Below are 17,600 nucleotides of genomic sequence, written 5' to 3' on the forward strand. Positions count from 1 at the left end.
AAGGGCATAGTAATTTGAGACCCTTTTGTCCTCTACGGTGTGTATTAAAGACCACAGTTTTAAAAAAGAAAGTATGAGGCCAGTAGGATTACCAAGTGGGTAACAGACACTTGCCACCAAGTCTGACCTGAGTTTGATTTCTGGGAACCACATGGTAGAAGGAGAACCAGCTCTGTCAAGTTGTCCTTGCTACATAAGTCTGACTGAGTTTGATCCCTGGAACTGAAATTGTCCTCTGACCCCACTTGCACTCTGGCATGTGTTTATCCAGACACACGTCATAGGCATACAATAATAATAGTAAGTGTTAAGCCAAGCACGGTGAAAGACTTGGAGAATGGAAGCAGATGGATCAGGAGTTCAAGGATAGCCTTGGCTATATAATGAATCTAAGAGAAGCCTGGGCTACATAAGATCCTGTTTCAAAACACCGAACAAAGGGTGCTGGAGAGATGTCCCAGTGGTTAAGAGCACTTGCTGTTCTTCCAGAGGACAAAGTTTAGTCCATAACACGCATATCAGACAGTTCACAAACGCCTATAACTCCAGCTTCAAGGGATCTGACACCCTTTGGCCTACAGTCATACCCCCTACAGACATACATGAACACAGATATACACACATACACAAAAATAATTCTTAATAAAATTGTACTAGTGTACAATGTCAGTTTTGGGTGTTCAAGACGACAGGATCCAACTACAAGCCTGCCTGATTTGAGAATGAGTTCAAGACCAGCTGAAGACTAGTCATGGTGGCAAATGCTTTAATCCCAGCACACAGAAGGCTGAAGCAGAGGAATCTAGGTTTTTGTTTGTTGTCTTTTTTAAATAGCCCTAGCTGTACAGGAGCTCACTATGTATACAGACTGGCTTTGAACTCAGGAGATCTACCTACCTCTACCTCCAAGTTCAGAGATTAAGGGCACATGCCATCACACCCAGTTGATCTCTGTGTTTAAGGCCAGTTTGTCTCAAAATAAAATAATAATTAAAAAAAAAAAAAAATAGTCCTAGCACTTTCGAGGCAGAGTCAGGAAGCTCTGACTACTGTGTGGTGATCACTTAATTTTTAATAGCTTTCTTGAACCACTAAATCATCTCTGACACCCACTTCCTGTTTGGTGGAGTAAAAACCCATGGTTGATAGAACCTGTTTGAAGAGATTTTCTTACCTGATGCTGAAAATACCCTAAAAGTAGAAGTAGACTGTTACTAGGAAGAGTGGGTACCAGTGGCATGATCAGGCAGAATCACAGAATGATACTGATAGTAATAACCTGAGAAATTCCTTTCCAAAACAATAAAGCTCAACTTTACCTTTTGACTCAGAATCCTGTCTTTTTGTTTATTTTGTGTCTCACAAAGGAAATTTTATATGGCTATATTGTAAAACATGTAATGTGGATAATCGATTCTATGTACCATTTTTAAATAAATCAATAGTTATTATAAAGGTTATTAGCTGGGTGTTCGTGAACTACTGGGCAGCTGGTGTTGTAGGCCTGCAATCACAGCACTTAGGAGGTGCAGTCATGACCTTAGGAGTTTGAGATCATTGTCTAATACACAGCTGGTTTGAGACTACATGAGACCCAGTCTCAACAAACAACAAAAATCATGTGCTGCCACATCCAGTTTGGAGGTACAGCCTTTGACCCAGGCTGGCCTTCAGATCGAAGCAATCTTCCACCCAAGTGCCGAGGTTCCAGGTGTGCACCACCATGTCTCATCCTGTGCACACATTTATGTTCTTCCCTGGTAAGGAGCCGCTACAATTAAGGACAGCAAGGGCTGTGGATAAGGGAATCATAGTTCATTAAAACAAACAGAGTAGGAAGGAGCCACTGGTGATCAAGAGATTTCTGGACAGCACGAAGTGTGGATGTGTAATGGCTGAAGAGGAAGTGCCCACCAGGACCACGGAGGCTCTCCCCCAAAGAAGGGAGGGGGCACTATCTGGAGGATGAGCTGTAGGTCTACCTTGAACAACCTCTAATCTTCTCCATTCCTAGACTCCACAGAATGGGAGGCAGCCTGGCATTTATACTTAGGCCATCGTCTTAGCCCAAGGGTTCAAAGAACAGGCAGGGTAGGAAATGAAGTGGCAAGGAGACAACTAGAGCAATGGACACATCCCTCCTAATTTCATATTTTTTCTCTTTTAATATTCACCAAGTATAGGCCCAGTGTAGTGGTTCTTGCCTTTAATCCCAGCATTTCGGAGAAGCAGGCTGATCTCTGTGAGTTCAAGGTCAGCATGGTCTATGAGGTAAGTTCCAGGACAGCCAAGGAAACCACACAAACACAAAATCACACAGTTAAGTTTGGCTTCCCATATCCTCATGGGTGTGGAGTCATCCCCTAGGGCAGTGGTTCTCAATCTGTGGCTCGAGCTCTCCTTAGGAGTTATATATCAGATATCCTGCATATCAGATCCTTACATTCTGGTTCATAAAAGTAGCAGAATTGGTTATAAAATCACAATGGAATAAATTTATGCTTGGGGCCACCACAGCATGAGGAACTGTATTAAAGGGTCACAGCATTAAGAAAAGTGGAGAACCACTGTTCGAGAGCATTGGTCAACCTATGGAGGCCATGCCCCTAAGAAAACTGACTCTCAGTCATGTCTGTGTGGGTGTCCACCCTCCTCCCCCAATTGCAGCTATTATCAACTGTCAGTAGCTCCTCAGCTACTGCACTAGTGGGACTTGAGAGCCCTTCCCTGCTCCATGCTGTAATGCTGACTGACGGGACCCTGCTTGTACAGGTCTTTTAAAGAGATGTAGTATCTATCATGTGTCACTGAATCCATATGTGTGTAGGTTCATGTGTTCCTCTAACTCCAGTTCAGAAGACGTCCTCCACAGGCATGTGTACTACACACATACACTCTTGAGTGCGCGTAAAAATAAAAAAAAGAAATGTCATAATAATACATAGATCTTCTAAATGTTGTTAATATTCTTTTAAATTACAACGGTAATAGCAAACTGTTCAAAGATATTCTAGGATTACATCATCACAATGACAAGGACAAAGTGGCAAGAAGTTAAATTAAGTATGTATAGCTTACAGGCTTTTTTCTTTTCTCCTCTTCTTCTATATTTTTTAAGTAGAGATAGGGTCTTTCTCAGGTAGTTCAGGATGATCTGAGTGGAATTACAGCTATATGACGGATCAGACATCAGATATTTCAGACACAACAGCACTGCTCATGCACAGGAACCTGAAAGTCTGGCACCAACCTGATACCAACTAGAAGCAAAATCTTAAACTTCCTGTGATCCTGAAGGTGTTGGCTAAGTTTCAGAAGCTTTTGTTTTTCTTTTAGCCACTAGACTTTTCAGGAAAAATTCACCTATTTGGGAAAAATAAGACTACATTACTATCACCCTGAAGTAACAAGTTGCTATTTCAGAATCCCACCCCTCACACACAAAGAAGGATTCTAATCATTGGCATTTCCCTGCTCTCAAATCTCAAAGGCAGTATTTTTATCACCTAAATATTCCATATCTTTTGAATTTTCCCCTAGTTTTGATTTCATTATTTTATTATATCTTTTGAGATTATAACACTTTACCACATCTCCCCTTCCCTTTCCTCTCTCCATGACAGTACAGACCTACTCAGGAACCAAAAAGAATTGCTCTCAACTATTACTCCTCCCAATACCCCAGTGGTATGCAAGACAGCCCTCTGAGCCTGTGGTATGCTTCTGCATGTTCACCTCACCATGAGGGCTGATTACTCCTCATTGCTACAAAGTGCCACCGACGGCACTGTCATTTCAGAGAGCAGCCTGTCCATCATTAGCCTGGATCTGACGTTTATAAAGAAGACCTCATGCAGCAAGCATCTGATGGAATCTGTCATTCACTCATTCCCCTCCAGGAAAGCCAGAGCTCTCATCTGTCATGAGTCACCCTATGCTACACATTCTCTTTCAGTCCTGCTGCGGGGAAGCACAAGAGGACAAAGCACTAGATGCTTGAGTTTATGAGGAGTCAGGTCAGCTCCTCTGTCATCTTACAGGTACACTCAGAACACAACCACTACATCCAAACCAAATCACCAAGGATCCCAAGCTTCTTGTCTGTACTGCTCAATCTTCACCTAAATCTGGCACACAGAACCAACATCACCAGGCTGAAATCTGTGATCAGAGTCCAATACTCAACACACAGAATTCAATCTTTAAAAACACTTAGACTCATAAAAACTCTTAGATTCATAATTCACTTCCTTACGAAAATTAGAAGACTCACTTTTAAGTATTACTTAATGCTGGCCATGGTTGTTCACACCTTCAGCCCCAGCACTTGAAGGCACAGGCAGGTCTGATCTACATAGTGAGTTCCAGGTCAGCAAGGACTATATAGTGAGACCCTGTCTCAAAAATTAAAAAATAAATACTGAAAGCCACCTGTGGAATAGCTGACCATGCAAATTACTTCTGTTCTTGCCAAATGGCTGCAGTACCAAGAGCAGCAAGCGGTGTGCACAAGAAACAAATGAGACTCAAGAGCAGACTCTTTATATGACCCTCAGAGCAAAGCTGGGAGAGGCAGACATTCGAGGAAAAGAGAATCTCTTTTTACTCCCCTGACAAATGAAAACCACAGGTATTGTAATTTGTTTTAGTGCTTTGGTGGTTTGGGGTGGGACACAGCTGTGGGAAATTAATGGCGTAAAAAGAACCTGCCCCCCAACAGTTGAACTTACCTGCTTTATACGAAGAACGAACCAAAGGGCCACTTGCAGTATAATGAAATCCAAGCTCATTTCCTACTTTTTCCCAGTATTTGAACTTCTCAGGAGTAACATATTCTTCAACCTTGATGTAAATAATTTCTTCAGACCAGATTCCAGAATTCTAAGTAATTCTGATTCTATATAAAGTCTAAACCCATGGCTCATCATTTATCCAGCCCCCTCCCCCACTCCCCTAATCATTTGCATGTTATTGAACTCTATCAGGGCATAACCACAGAGGACTTAGAAAGGAGGGAACATCACTCTGTACTACATTAGCTGTTCCAAAGGGGAAAGAAAATGAGAGTAGAGTATTTGTTTTTCTTTCATTGCTTCAGTAGAAGCAAGAATTGGTCATGCCTATAAGATTCTGTGTGTGGTCAGGCGTTGGTGGCCCACGCCTTTAATCCCAGCACTCGGGAGGCAGAGAAGGATCATTGTGAGTTTGAGGCCAGACTGGTCTACAGAACTAGTTCCAGGACAGCCTCCAAACCAAACCCTGTCTCGGAAAACCAAAAAAAGATTCTGTGTTCTGTATGTGTGCACTTCCATTCTGTGGGCACTCATGCACATGCATATAGGCCAGAGACAGACAACCTTGAAATCATTCCTTAGGCATTTTCCACCTTCTTTTGCTACAGGATCCCTCAGTGGCCTGTAATTCTTAAGTAAATCATGCTGGCTGGCCAAGGCGTCTGTTTTTGTCTCCCCTGTGCTGGGATTATAAGCATACTCCATGTCTGGCTAAAAGAAAACATGGGTTCTGGGACTTGAGCTCAGTCTATAAGTACTTTAATGTCATTCCAAGTCCACTTGTGAGATGCCTGAGGGACAAGACTAACTTGTATCTCATATTTAGTGTTGCACCTGGCACATGTTTTTTGTCTGTCTGTTTGGTTGGCAACAGTGGCAGTTGAACTTAGCACTTCACACATGCTAGGCATGTGTGCTACCACTGAGTGCTCTACCACTGGGAAACAGCCCACACATGCTATGGGCACATGATATTGCTCAACACATTTTCTTGAGTAAATAAACACTATCATAGAAACAAAAATCTGCCTTCCTTTGCTTACTTCAGCTTTGTCTTTCCGACATGTCTAACAAAGTCACAAGACCACCAAGTATCAATTATACAATCTCCCAGCCTTTAGCTTCTTCTGTGTGTTTACTTGACTTGAACAACTGGGTATCAATAAGTATGTACCAGGGACACTGCTTTATGTGGGCAAGAAGATCTCAGAAATGTATGTATACACACATATACACAGGACATTATAACTAAAAAATTAGCCATTTCTTATTTTTACCTGTGGACAATGAAGATTTTACTTCAAATTACTAAGAAAATATTTGGCAACTCAAGACACTTGTACCTTAAGGTGGCGTTTTGTTGGCTGCATATACTGTCCTAGAGTTAAACAGTCCACATCAGCTGCACGGAGCACTGCAAAGGAAAGCAAGGATTCCACTAGCGGGTGTTTCAGTGACAATTAAAGATCTAAGTACAGGTCCTATAAGAAGTACTTCCATACTGTGTGCTGTAACTGTCTCACAGGCAACAAGAGACAGGAGAAAACCCATTCATTCATTCAAAAACACTATGAGCTATAGATTCTGATGCAAAATGGTAACAGGAGTAAGTGATTACCACAGCAGTGTGAAACTGGGAGATAGAAAGAAAAATACAAGGCTAGATGTGGAGGTGCAGGCCTAGGTATAAAAGGTGAAGGGAGGTGGCCCCATCTTTCTCAGCCATGATCATGCATGGCTGTATTTTAATCCTTTTCTTCAGTGTATCTCTATTAATCCCCATACTCAAGTCTAGGTTAAAATCTGTTTTTTGTTTGTTTGTTTTTTCTTTTTAGTGGCTTAAGAGATAACCACAGGTGCTGGGAACTGAACTCTTACATCTTATATCTTTGGTTGTGAGCCTAGCCTTTAACAGCTGAGCCATCCCTCCAGCCCTAAAATCTTTTCTTAATAAATTCTAACTCTGCAGCTGGCCCTTTGACCCCAGCATTTGAGAGGCAGAGGCATGGGGATCTCTGTGAGTTCGAGGTCAGCCTGGTCTACAGAGCTAGTTCCAGGGCAGGCTCCAAAGCTACAAAGAAACCCTGTCTCAAAAAACCAAAAAAAAAAAAAAAAAAAAAAAAAGGTGATGGAACAACTATGCTAGGTAAACATATTCATATGAGCCAAACATGCTGTCCTAGGCTTTTCCTTGGTGAGCAGGGTGCATCCTCAGAGTGTGACTTGGCCTGTGGCATATCAATCTTTCTTTTTCAGTTGTATTTGGTAGGCAAGTGCTCTACTACTAAGCTAAAGCCACAGCCTTCAGAATCTTATCCACTAGAGCCTGGTACCTAACTGGCTCTCAAAACCATCTAATGACAGAAGGAAATCCCATTCTCATTGGAATAGGCAAGGACAAGGAGGACTAAAAATCCCTATCTCCAGCACCTTGCACACCTCCATGATGATCAAAGAGAGTGTCCTTCCCTTCACATGTTGCTATTTGCAACATGTCCTTTCTGTGTTCTGGACACAGAAGGTGGAACACTCCCACTGGCCTACACCTGCAGCTCTGGGTACTTTGTTCTCACTGTCATCTGCATTTAAGACTACGGAGGAAGCAAACATTTAACAGGCTCTTTAAAATGGAGTTCCTGCTACCACTGATGGTAAATGGAAAGGGGTTCCTGGTTTTCAGCTCTTTACCTTTCATTGTTGCGTGCACTTGCTCATCTGTTTCACCCAGGCCAAGCATTATTGATGTTTTAGTAACCATATCAGGCTGAACTTTCTTGACATGTTTCAATACACGAAGAGATTGGTCAAAGTTGGCCCGAGGATCACGAACTTTCCTGGAAAACAGGGAAGCTCTCAGTGAAGAAACAAGTTCAACCAGAAAGCATAGTCTAGAACAGTGTTCTCAACCTTTCACAGGGCTTGCCTGAGAACACTGGAAAACACAGATATTTACAATTCATGACAGTAGGGTCAGGTGTTGGTGGCTCACACCTTTAATCCCAGCACTTGGGGAGCAGAGGCAGGCAGATTTTTGTGAGTTCGAGGCAGCCTGGTCTACAAAGGTACACAGAGAAATCCTATCTCAAAAAAAAAAAAAAAAAGCAACAACAACAAACAAAATAAGAGACTTCAAAAACAATTCATGACAGAATGGCTGTGAAGTAGCAACAAAAATAATTTTATAGTGGGGTCACCACAACATGAGGAACTGTATTAGAGTCACAGCATTAGGAAGGAGAAACACTGACCCACAGTTAGTGAGCATATGTGTCAATGGTACATATGTGCACATAGGTAATTAATGTAGGAAAGAAAATGAGGCCTCACGGGGCTTCCTACATTTGTCAGCTTTTCAGGCCTCTCAGTCTGGGACGGAAAAAAACCAGACTGGAAGTCACTTGGTTTATACACTGAAATATTAGAATTCTGAAGCTCAAAATTGTAATGACTTCTAGTGAGAAAACAAACTAGACAGAAGACAGACAAACACCACTCTGAACGCACATTTCTGGGGTTGAAACTTTGATGTGCATTTCTTTCCTGCAGGTTGGACTGCCCTCTGCTGACAGGCAATAACTCTGCAGGCTCGGAAGAAAAGCATTCTGGAATTTTCACTAGAAAGGATGTTTCTGAAGTGAAACCAGAGAGACTGGCTCCCACTGCTGGCGATATCACCACAGGCTGGGTGGCTACTCTTCAACAATGGCCAAACACCATGGCTTAAATGAGAAGAAAGGCAAAGGGCTAATGGAATTTAGCTGAATTCTAATGCAGCCTGTCTTCTGTATTTTTGTTTTGTTTTGTTTTGTTTTAATTTAAATAAGAAGCAGGAAGCAGGGAGTCGAAGAGATGGCTCAGCAGTTAAGAGAACTGGCAGCTATTTCAGAGGTCTCAGGTTCAATTTCCACTACCCACAAGGGGCTAACAACTGTGTAACTCTAGTTGCAGGAGACTCTGAAACCCTCTTCTGGCCTCTGGCCTTCCAGGGGACTGCACAAACACAGTACACAGACAATACCCCCATATGAAAGGAAAAACCAAACAAAACAAAAAACAGTAAGTTGTCCTCTGACTTGTACATGAGTGTTTGTGTGTGTACACACACACACACTGTAAGGTTTGGGTTTTTTTTTTTTTTTGTTTGTTTGTTTTGTTTTGTTTTTCGAGATGATTTTCTCTGTGTAGCTGTCCTGGAAAACTATAAACTAGGTTGGCTTTGAACACAGAGATCTGCCTATATCTGCCTCTCAAGTGCGAGATTAAAAGTGTATACCACCATTGCCCAGTCCACAACGTAAGTTTTAAAAGAGCAATTTTTTTAAAACCTCCATGAAACTGACAATATAGAAAGCTAACACTTGCCAGGCGTTGATAGTGCTCTCCTTTAGTCCCAGTACTCCAGAGGCAGAGGCAGGCAGATCTCTGTGAGTTTGAGACCAGCCTGGTCTATAAGAGCTAGGACAGCCTCCAAAGCCACAGAGAACCCCTGTCTCAAAAAAAAAAAAAAAAAAAAAAAAAAAAAAGAAAGAAAGAAAGAGAAAAGAAAGAAAGAAAGTTAACACTCATGGAGAAAGGACAGAATGAAAAGAGCAAGAGAGGAAGAAAATGAAGCGGAAGGGAAAGGAAGGTACTGCCTTGGCATAAGCCCCCTGCCAAGTGAGACTCGGAAGCATGATGTGACCCACAAACACACAATCACCTCTGTAATTCTGGAACCGTTTCTACATTATGTGCATACACATCTAATCCTGACAGAGCAACCTTTTCTACTGCTCTCAGATCTCCTCGGAAGTCAGGGGTGAGGCATTCCACAAGGATTTTTGGATTCCTAGGAGGAAAAAAGATAAACATTGAACTGAAGAAAAGAACTGACATGACTGCTGCCTAAACAGCGGGTCACAGTGACCAGGGAGTGCGTCAGCAGCGGGAACCTTACTGAGGAAGGCCTCCACACAGAACAGTCCTCTGTGTATGAAAAGCCTTGGAACGGTACACTGTGTGTGCATAATGGCCACGATGTCTGCCTGCAACAGCAATCAGTAGATTCTGACTTAAACCTAACGGAGTAGGCGACTAAAAACTAACATCATTTAAAGAAACCAAAAAGTATAAGGCATGAGTATTATTATTATTATTATTTTGCTGTTTGGAAAACAAAGTGAGGCATTTCCTCTGGGAATACAAATGTCATCTGCTTCAACTTTGATTTTGTAATAAATCAAAGCACTACCCTCCTCACCTCCTCTAGGCAAATATCTTACCAGCTATGAGCTTTAAAAACTGTTTCTAGGTTTGCTGAGTCATGAGGTTTTGTTTTTAAATGAAGTACCAAACAAACATTAGTCTTCCTGTTAATACCATGGCTGTGTCTATCTAGTGAAGCCCTGTAATGTAAACTAGGTCACAAAGCTGTTTGCAAACCCTAAGGCAGCATGAAGCTACTCCCTGAGGAGAGATAGAAGACCACACTTGTTCCCTTGTGAACAGATGCTGAAAGACCTTAGTGTGTAACTCTGAAACTGACTCTTCAAAAATTGCACCTGAGATTCATTAGAGCCTTGTGAAAGAAATTTAGTGAGCTGCACTTCTGTTTGAACTGTTAACAAACAGGAAAACTGGGAAATCAATGGAAAAACATTGAGTAGCATGACAGACATTACACCAGCACTGAGTTCCAGAAATAATGTAGCTCTTTTTGTTTTCAGAGCCAAGAGTCTCACTATGTAGACCTGGCTGGCCTGGAGTTCACTGTGTACACCAGGCTGGACTCAAAGAGATCTCTCCATCTCTGCTCTTGAACACTGGGATTAAAAGCATGTGCCACCAATTTGGTGAAGTTTGCTCCTTTTTAACCCTTTGGGAATGCATGGAATTAAAGCATTTTTGTAAAATGTAGATTATGAGAAAAATTGGCAGGACAGATGGGTATGAACAAAAACTGTATTGAGCTGTATTTTACAAGGTTGGTGCTTACCTCATCTTACTTTAGGTCATTTATCTTTTAAAAATCTATTTATTTTCACTTTATGTATGTTTTGCCTGTGTGTATGTATGTATATGCACTGTATGCCTAGTGCCCACAGGGGTCAGAAGTGGTGCTAGGTCCCCTGTGGAGTCAGGATGGTTGTCAGCCACCATGGGAGCTGAGAACTGAACCTGGGTCTTCTGCAAGAACAGTAAATGTTCTTAACTGCTCAATTTCATTTGTGTGTGAAGGGAGGGGGCAGGTATCAAATCTAAGGCCTTGAGCATGCTAGGCAAGTATTCCACCACACAACACAGCTGTATCCTCAACCACTACCCACTCTTAAATGGTAACTTATAAAAACCTCAGTGATGGGCTGGTTCTGGTGGCCCATCTTTAATCCCAGCATTTGGGAAACAGAGGCAGGTGTTTCTCTGTGGTTTCAAGGCCAGCCTGGTCTACATAGTGAGTTTCAGGACAGCAGGACTACATAGACTCTATCTCAAAAGAAAAAAAGATAAAGACCTCAAAATTGAATTTGCATGGATCTGAAAGGCCCTTAAATTACATAACAAATACCTTTCCTTCAAGCATGACACAGTCTTGGCAATGTGCTCAGCTCCCCCATCAGGCACATCTAGAAAGAAAAGAAGTTATTGCCCAATCTATGCCACAACTTAGCTACAGTCACAATGACACACTACTAACCATCTCGATCCACCGAAGTCAGGACAACATAATCCAGACCCCACTCTGCAATTGCTTTGGCTGTATTGTAGGGCTCATTGGCATCCAACAGAGGGGGATTTCTTGCAGTCTTAACGGAACAAAATCTGCAACCTCTTGTACAGGTGTCCCCCATCAACTAAAATAGAGACGTTACAATTTAAATCAGGTGACCCTCAAGAATACAATGCCAAAAACAAATGACAAAAATCGTCAACAGAATGATATATAAGGAATATGAAACATTCAAAATTAAATAATATATGGTTAAGGAATACAAATTTATGTGGAAAAGAAAATGATACACTCAGGAAGTGTTAAGGGAACTGGAGGGGGTGTGGGATCAGGAGGGAACATCTAATTTTATAATTTAAGGCATCATCGAATGGCTCACTTGCCAAGCAAGCATGGTGACCTGAGTTCGATTCCCAGACCCCCAGGTGGGAGAACAGACTCCACAAAGTTGTCCTTTGACTTCTAAACACACCTCCACATCCACACAATCACCATCACCATAATAATAATAAACAGTTTCAATTTAGCTGAGTGTGGTGGTGCATGCCTATAATCCCAGCACTTGAGAAGTTGAGGCAGGAAGATCAGCCTGGGTTCCACAGTGAGACTCAGTCTCAGAGTTTAAAAAGGGAGATGGCTGAGCGCTAAGAGGATCTGTTGTTCTTTCAGAGGATTCAAGTTCAGCTCCCAGCACCCGCACTGAGTGAACCAATGGCTCTCCCCTTCACATGCACTGCAGCCCACACACACACACACACACACACACACACACACACACACACTTAAGAATAACTGAGTATAAATAATAATTGTTAGTATTCAGGCACCTGTACTGGCCTGTCCTTGGGGATCTAACAGGATACACCCTCAGCTGCAGCCACTAAGAGCACCACCTGTGCACATTCACTACCTTCCCTTTTAAAAGGGCCCTGCCTACCTCCCGTCTTTCTCTCTCTCTCCCTCTCCCCTGCTGCTCTGAAACAATTAAATAAATAATAAAATAATGTGATCCTAATGTAGAGTCTGAGGAGAGGCTAAAGTTCTACTTTCTAACTGAGGTACCAGGATGTCTGTTTTATTTTTGTTGTTCTTTTTTTCTTTTTTTAAAGACAAGTTTTCTCTGTGTAGTCCTGGCTGTCCTGGAACTCAATGTGTAGACCAGGCTTAAAAATATATTCTTTAAAAAAAATTCTTTTTTAATGACATTTTTATTTCGTGTGTGTGTGTGTGTGTGTGTGTGTGTGTGTGTGTGTGTGTAAACACAAGAGGACAACTTGTAGGAGTTGTTTTTTTTTTCTGTCCACTACGTGGTTTGAACTCAGGTCACTGGGCTTAACAGCAGGAGATGCTGCCCACTAAGCCACCTGGCTGGGTCCACAGATATATTCAGTGGGAAGATGAATGTGCAGATCTGAGTAGAGTGAAATTGGAAATATAGCTCATTCTTGCTAAATAAGTGAGACAGGAAAAAGTATACAACAATTAAATAGTTATGAAGACTATTTCCAAACATTAATGCAACACATATCCTAGGGCACCAAATAATTATCAGATACATGGAAGAACAAATAATATATTAATTCAGAGAAGACTGAAACCATGACAAAATCAGACTTCGTCACTTTCTTTGTAATTTTCATAAGTTCATTTGCAATAAAAATTTCACTTAAGTTCACAATACACATCTTTAGGAGGAGGACATAAAATATCCCCATTCCATGCCTGAACTAAAGTTGTTGAGACTGAGCCAGGTGTTGGTGGCGCACAACTTTGGTCCCAGCACTGGGGAGGCAGAGGCAGGTAGATCTCTGTGAGTTCAAGGACAGCCTGGTCTACAGAGCTAGTTCCAGGACAGGCTCCACACAGAGAAATCCTGTCTCCAAAAAGAGAGAGAGAGAGAGAGAGAGAGAGAGAGAGAAAAGAAAATAAAAATCAAACAAACAAAAAACCCAAAACAATAACAATAACAAAAACCAGAGACTGAGCTGGCCTTACCATGATTGTGGCTGTGGCTGTGGCATACTCTCCACCTCCCCAACACTCCCCGATGTTGGGACATCGGGCTTCCTCACAGACCTGTGTAAAGGGGAAACAATGCAGCAGGTTGAAAAGACCCACCTACCAACAATGAAGTATTAGGTATTTTCAGTTTTGTTTTTTAAAGATTATTACTATTATAATTTGTATGTATTCATGTTTTGCCTACATGTTATGTCTCTGCACCACATGCATGCCTGGTGTCAAAAGAGTCCAGAAGACACTGTCAGGTCCCTGGAAGGTCCCTGGAGTTAGAGTAGATATGGTTGTGAGCTGCCATGTGGGTGCTAGGAATTGAACCTGACATGGGTCCTCTGGAAGAGTAAGGAGTCTATGTTCATACCCAGAGCCATCCCTCCAGCCCAGTGTTAGGTAGTTTAAACTGCCATTGTTTCCAATGTTTTTGAGAAGAAATATAGTCATTTATTACTTCTTTTGCAGGAAAATGTAAAGGGGAGCTGAGGATTAACTGCTTTCATACACACTAAACAAGCACTGGGTGATTCTCTCAGCCCCAAAATGTCTATGTACATTTTCTTTTTCTGCATTGAGACAGGGTTTCTCTACGTAACAGCCCGGACTGTCCTGGAACTTGCTCTGTAAACCAGGCTGTCCTTGAACTCACAGAGATCCACCTACCACTGCCTCCTGAGTGCTGAGATTAAAAGTGTGTACCACCACTGTCCCCTCTATGTACATTATTATTACCGTACCTAAAACTTCACTTTTCATCTTTCCCCACCTTCCTTGCTAATATTTATATACTCATTAATCATTTCTTTTTGCAGCACACGTCTTGTAATCCAAGCACCTAGAAAGCTAAGGAAAGAGAATCACAAGTTTGAGACCATTCAGGCCTATATAGTGAGCTGCAGGACAGCCTATGCTAAATAATGAAACTGTATCTCAAATTTTTATTATAAATATGGAGAAACGGCATAGTGTGGGGGTAAATGGAGAAGAAATACAATGGCTACTTACTGTGTGGAGATTTAAATTTCGCAATGTAGTTTTCAGTTTATTATAATTTTTACCCATGGGTATCTCTGTCTTTAACCATGGAGGCAGTCTTAACCTAGGGAAAGCCAAAAAGAACTGTCCATTACCAAACTTTGGAAGATACGAAGCTTAGCTCATACAGCCAGTACAGCCTTTTCCATATTCCTGAACTAACTCAATTCCATCACAAGAATAAAAACAGACTTAAACACAAGATGCTTTAGGAAACACTGATGATGGACCAGAAGGGGTGCTATGCTTATAGCTACCTTATGCAAAGGTGCATTGCTGTACTATTCTAATAGGAAGACAGATATGTCTTTGAGCGTGTCCTTCCCTATGAATGCTACCATACTAGGCATTCTCTTCTGGGCCAACAACCAGCTCCCAAATCATGACATGGAGCCTTACTATTATTTATAAATGCTCAGCCTTAGCTTAGCTCTTATTTTAATCTGTTTCTCTTTATCTATGTTTTGCTTTGGGGATTTCTACCTTTCTTTCCTTCTGTACGTCTTATTTTCACTGCTTCTCATGTCTGGCTGGTGGATGCCCACCTTCTGGCCCCAGGCATTGTCCCTCTCTTTCTCCCTTCTTCCTCTCTCCAGCCTATTATCTCTCCTCTTATTCTCTCTGCCTATCACTCCCACCTCTCCCAAGTAGCTATCATGCGCCTTAGACAGGCAAGAAGAAATAAATGTAACACATCTTAACATTGTTAACAAAGGCAGCAGAAACAGATGTAACACACCTTCACATAGTTAAAGTGATATTCTGCAGCATAAACAAATGAAAAACATCTTTGCCCACTTAAAATAATACTCCACAACATACTACAACTACAGTAACTCAGAATACAGAAAGAGCCCAATTATACAATATCTACCCTGCCTTCTAGACTCTAGTCATTAATAGAGACAACTTGCTAGTTGCAGTGATTCATGTCTGTAATGCTAGATTTTAAACCATGGAGATAGGAAGATAAGGAGAGTTCAAGGTCAAGTTTAGATACAAAGTGAGTTCAAGGCCAGCCCGGGCTATATAAATGAAACCAAAAAAATGACAAACTGAAAACAACAAAATGATAGATCTAAAATTTGGAATGGAGACTATATCCTTGGTTTCCCCTTGACTTTATTCACTTGTGATCTAGATGTTCTTTGATAGATACTTTTTAAAACAACCCTGTGCACCACCAACCTCACTACACTTCTATTAATATTTCTGTTTATTGTGGTATTAGAAATTGAACCTTGAGCCTTCTGCATGCCAGGCAACCTTTCATCGTTAAAAAATAATAAAGATAAAGCAACTGCAGGCTATATGTAAACTTTCTCAGAAAAGGAACAGGTGGCCCAGGCCTTTAATCCAGCACTTGGGAGGCAGAGGCAGGGGGATGTCTGAGTTTAAGGCCAGCCTAGTCTACAGAACAAATTCCAGAACATCTAGGGCTACACAGAGAAACCTTATTTTGAAAAACCAAAAATAAATCAATAATTGCCAAGAGGGAAACCTACACTTTTCCAATTAGGTGCTGGATATAAAGTGGGAGGTGGAATGGTCAGGTTGTTTCTGGAAGGATGAAGAAAAATGGCCAAAGGTTACAGAAAAAAAAAAAAAAAAAAAAAAAAAAGATTCTAACAGCTTTGCTCATTTATTCTACTTAGACTGGTTATCACTTCTAGTAACTTTGGATAAATTTAACATGTCTGAAATTTAAAATCTGCTATAGGGCTTGATTAAAAACAGTGCAGAAAATCAAAGGGTGGGATCCTGAAATGATCTCTAATATTCAATTACCTTTCTCCTTTCTGACGCTTTAAATTTCCTTTATATTCATCCCAGGTGCTCTTGTCTGCAAGATCACCAGATACAAAATCTTGAAGGTCTGGTCCAGTCTGTAAAAATTCCTTTTTTTTATCCGGCAAAGAACTTAATGCTCTAACCGGGCTGCATAAATATCTTCCAAATACCTACAGGAAAGGTTCATTATATCAATCATTCGGTAAACTCTGGATTAATTTAGTTTCAACCCATTATAATACCAAAGCCAAAGAACTGATTCAGAATGTAAAACGACTCTTTAAAAGATTGAAGGTTGCCGGGCGTTGGTGCGCACGCCTTTGATCCCAGCACTGGGTAGGCAGAGGCAGGTGGATGTCTGTGAGTTCGAGGCCAGCCTGGTCTACAGAGCGAGTTCCAGGACAAGCTCTAAAGCTACCAGAGAAACCCTGTCTCCAACAACATAACAAAATAAATAAATAAATAAATAAATAAAGATTCAAGGTGAAAGAACCACTAGCTATGGTGGCTCAAACCATTATCCAGCATTCACAGGAGGCAGAGGGAGAATTGTCTGGATTACAAATTTAGTTCTAGGCCAGCTACAGGGATCCTGATGCATCCCCTGCCCCAACGAAAGGGAGGTGGGGGAGTAGATTGTAAGGATTAACTGCTAAATGTAGATTAGAAAGCCTTAGGAACTAAGTTAGCGTGTCACGTTTTCATGTCTTTTTGTTTTTGTTTTCTGAGACAGGGTTTCTCTGTGTAGTCCTGGCTGTTCTTGAACTCGCTCTGTACACCAGGCTGGCCTCGAACTCAAGAGTTCCGCCTGCCTCTGCCTCCTGAGTGTTGGGATTAAAGGCGTGCGACACCACCGTCCCGCAAATCTTCTATTCTTAAAACAGGTACTAAAAATATGTTGTCAACAACTTTAAACTGCAATAATTAAGATATGCCACGGCTATGGATGTTTTATTTCCTGACGAGTCAGGGAGTTTAAAAAAGGATATCTGGAAAAATTTTTCCCAGTTTTGGACTTGTGATGAGCAACAACGTTCCTGCCTCTCCGCTCACCCAGGAGCCCAGGCTGCCCGCCGCAAGCCCGCAGCGTAGAGCCATGCCCCTCGGAGGTCTCAGGAGGGTCAAGGGCCCGACGAACCCGCACGCCGGAACAAGCCGCGGCCGAGCACCCGTCGCTTTGCTTATGACGCACACACGTCATTGCGGACCCGGCATGAATCGACCTGCTTGGCGATAGACTAGGTTAGCCTTATTGTCGCACG

At 41.8% G+C, this 17,600-nt stretch overlaps 1 protein-coding gene across 2 annotated transcripts; it reads right to left on the minus strand.

Annotated features, from left to right (window-relative positions):
* Positions 1-2,982: 2,982 nt before the first annotated feature.
* Lias (lipoic acid synthetase) lies at positions 2,983-17,443 on the minus strand. Of its 2 annotated transcripts, XM_051198264.1 has the most exons (11): positions 17,392-17,443; positions 16,336-16,508; positions 14,518-14,611; positions 13,495-13,575; positions 11,467-11,623; positions 11,338-11,395; positions 9,493-9,621; positions 7,482-7,627; positions 6,137-6,207; positions 4,731-4,842; positions 2,983-3,363 (listed from the first exon to the last, which is right to left on the minus strand). In XM_051198264.1, the coding sequence occupies exons 1-11, from the start codon at positions 17,434-17,436 to the stop codon at positions 3,305-3,307; spliced, it is 1,125 nt and encodes a 374-aa protein (XP_051054221.1). In that variant the 5' UTR covers positions 17,437-17,443; the 3' UTR covers positions 2,983-3,304. The 2 variants fall into 2 exon arrangements, with proteins under 2 accessions (XP_051054221.1, XP_051054222.1); XM_051198265.1 differs by lacking the exon at positions 13,495-13,575 and having other exon boundaries at positions 17,392-17,437.
* Positions 17,444-17,600: the final 157 nt, after the last annotated feature.

This window comes from Phodopus roborovskii, unplaced genomic scaffold, assembly GCF_943737965.1.
Source record: "Phodopus roborovskii unplaced genomic scaffold, PHOROB, whole genome shotgun sequence".
Lineage (NCBI taxonomy): Eukaryota > Metazoa > Chordata > Mammalia > Rodentia > Cricetidae > Phodopus > Phodopus roborovskii.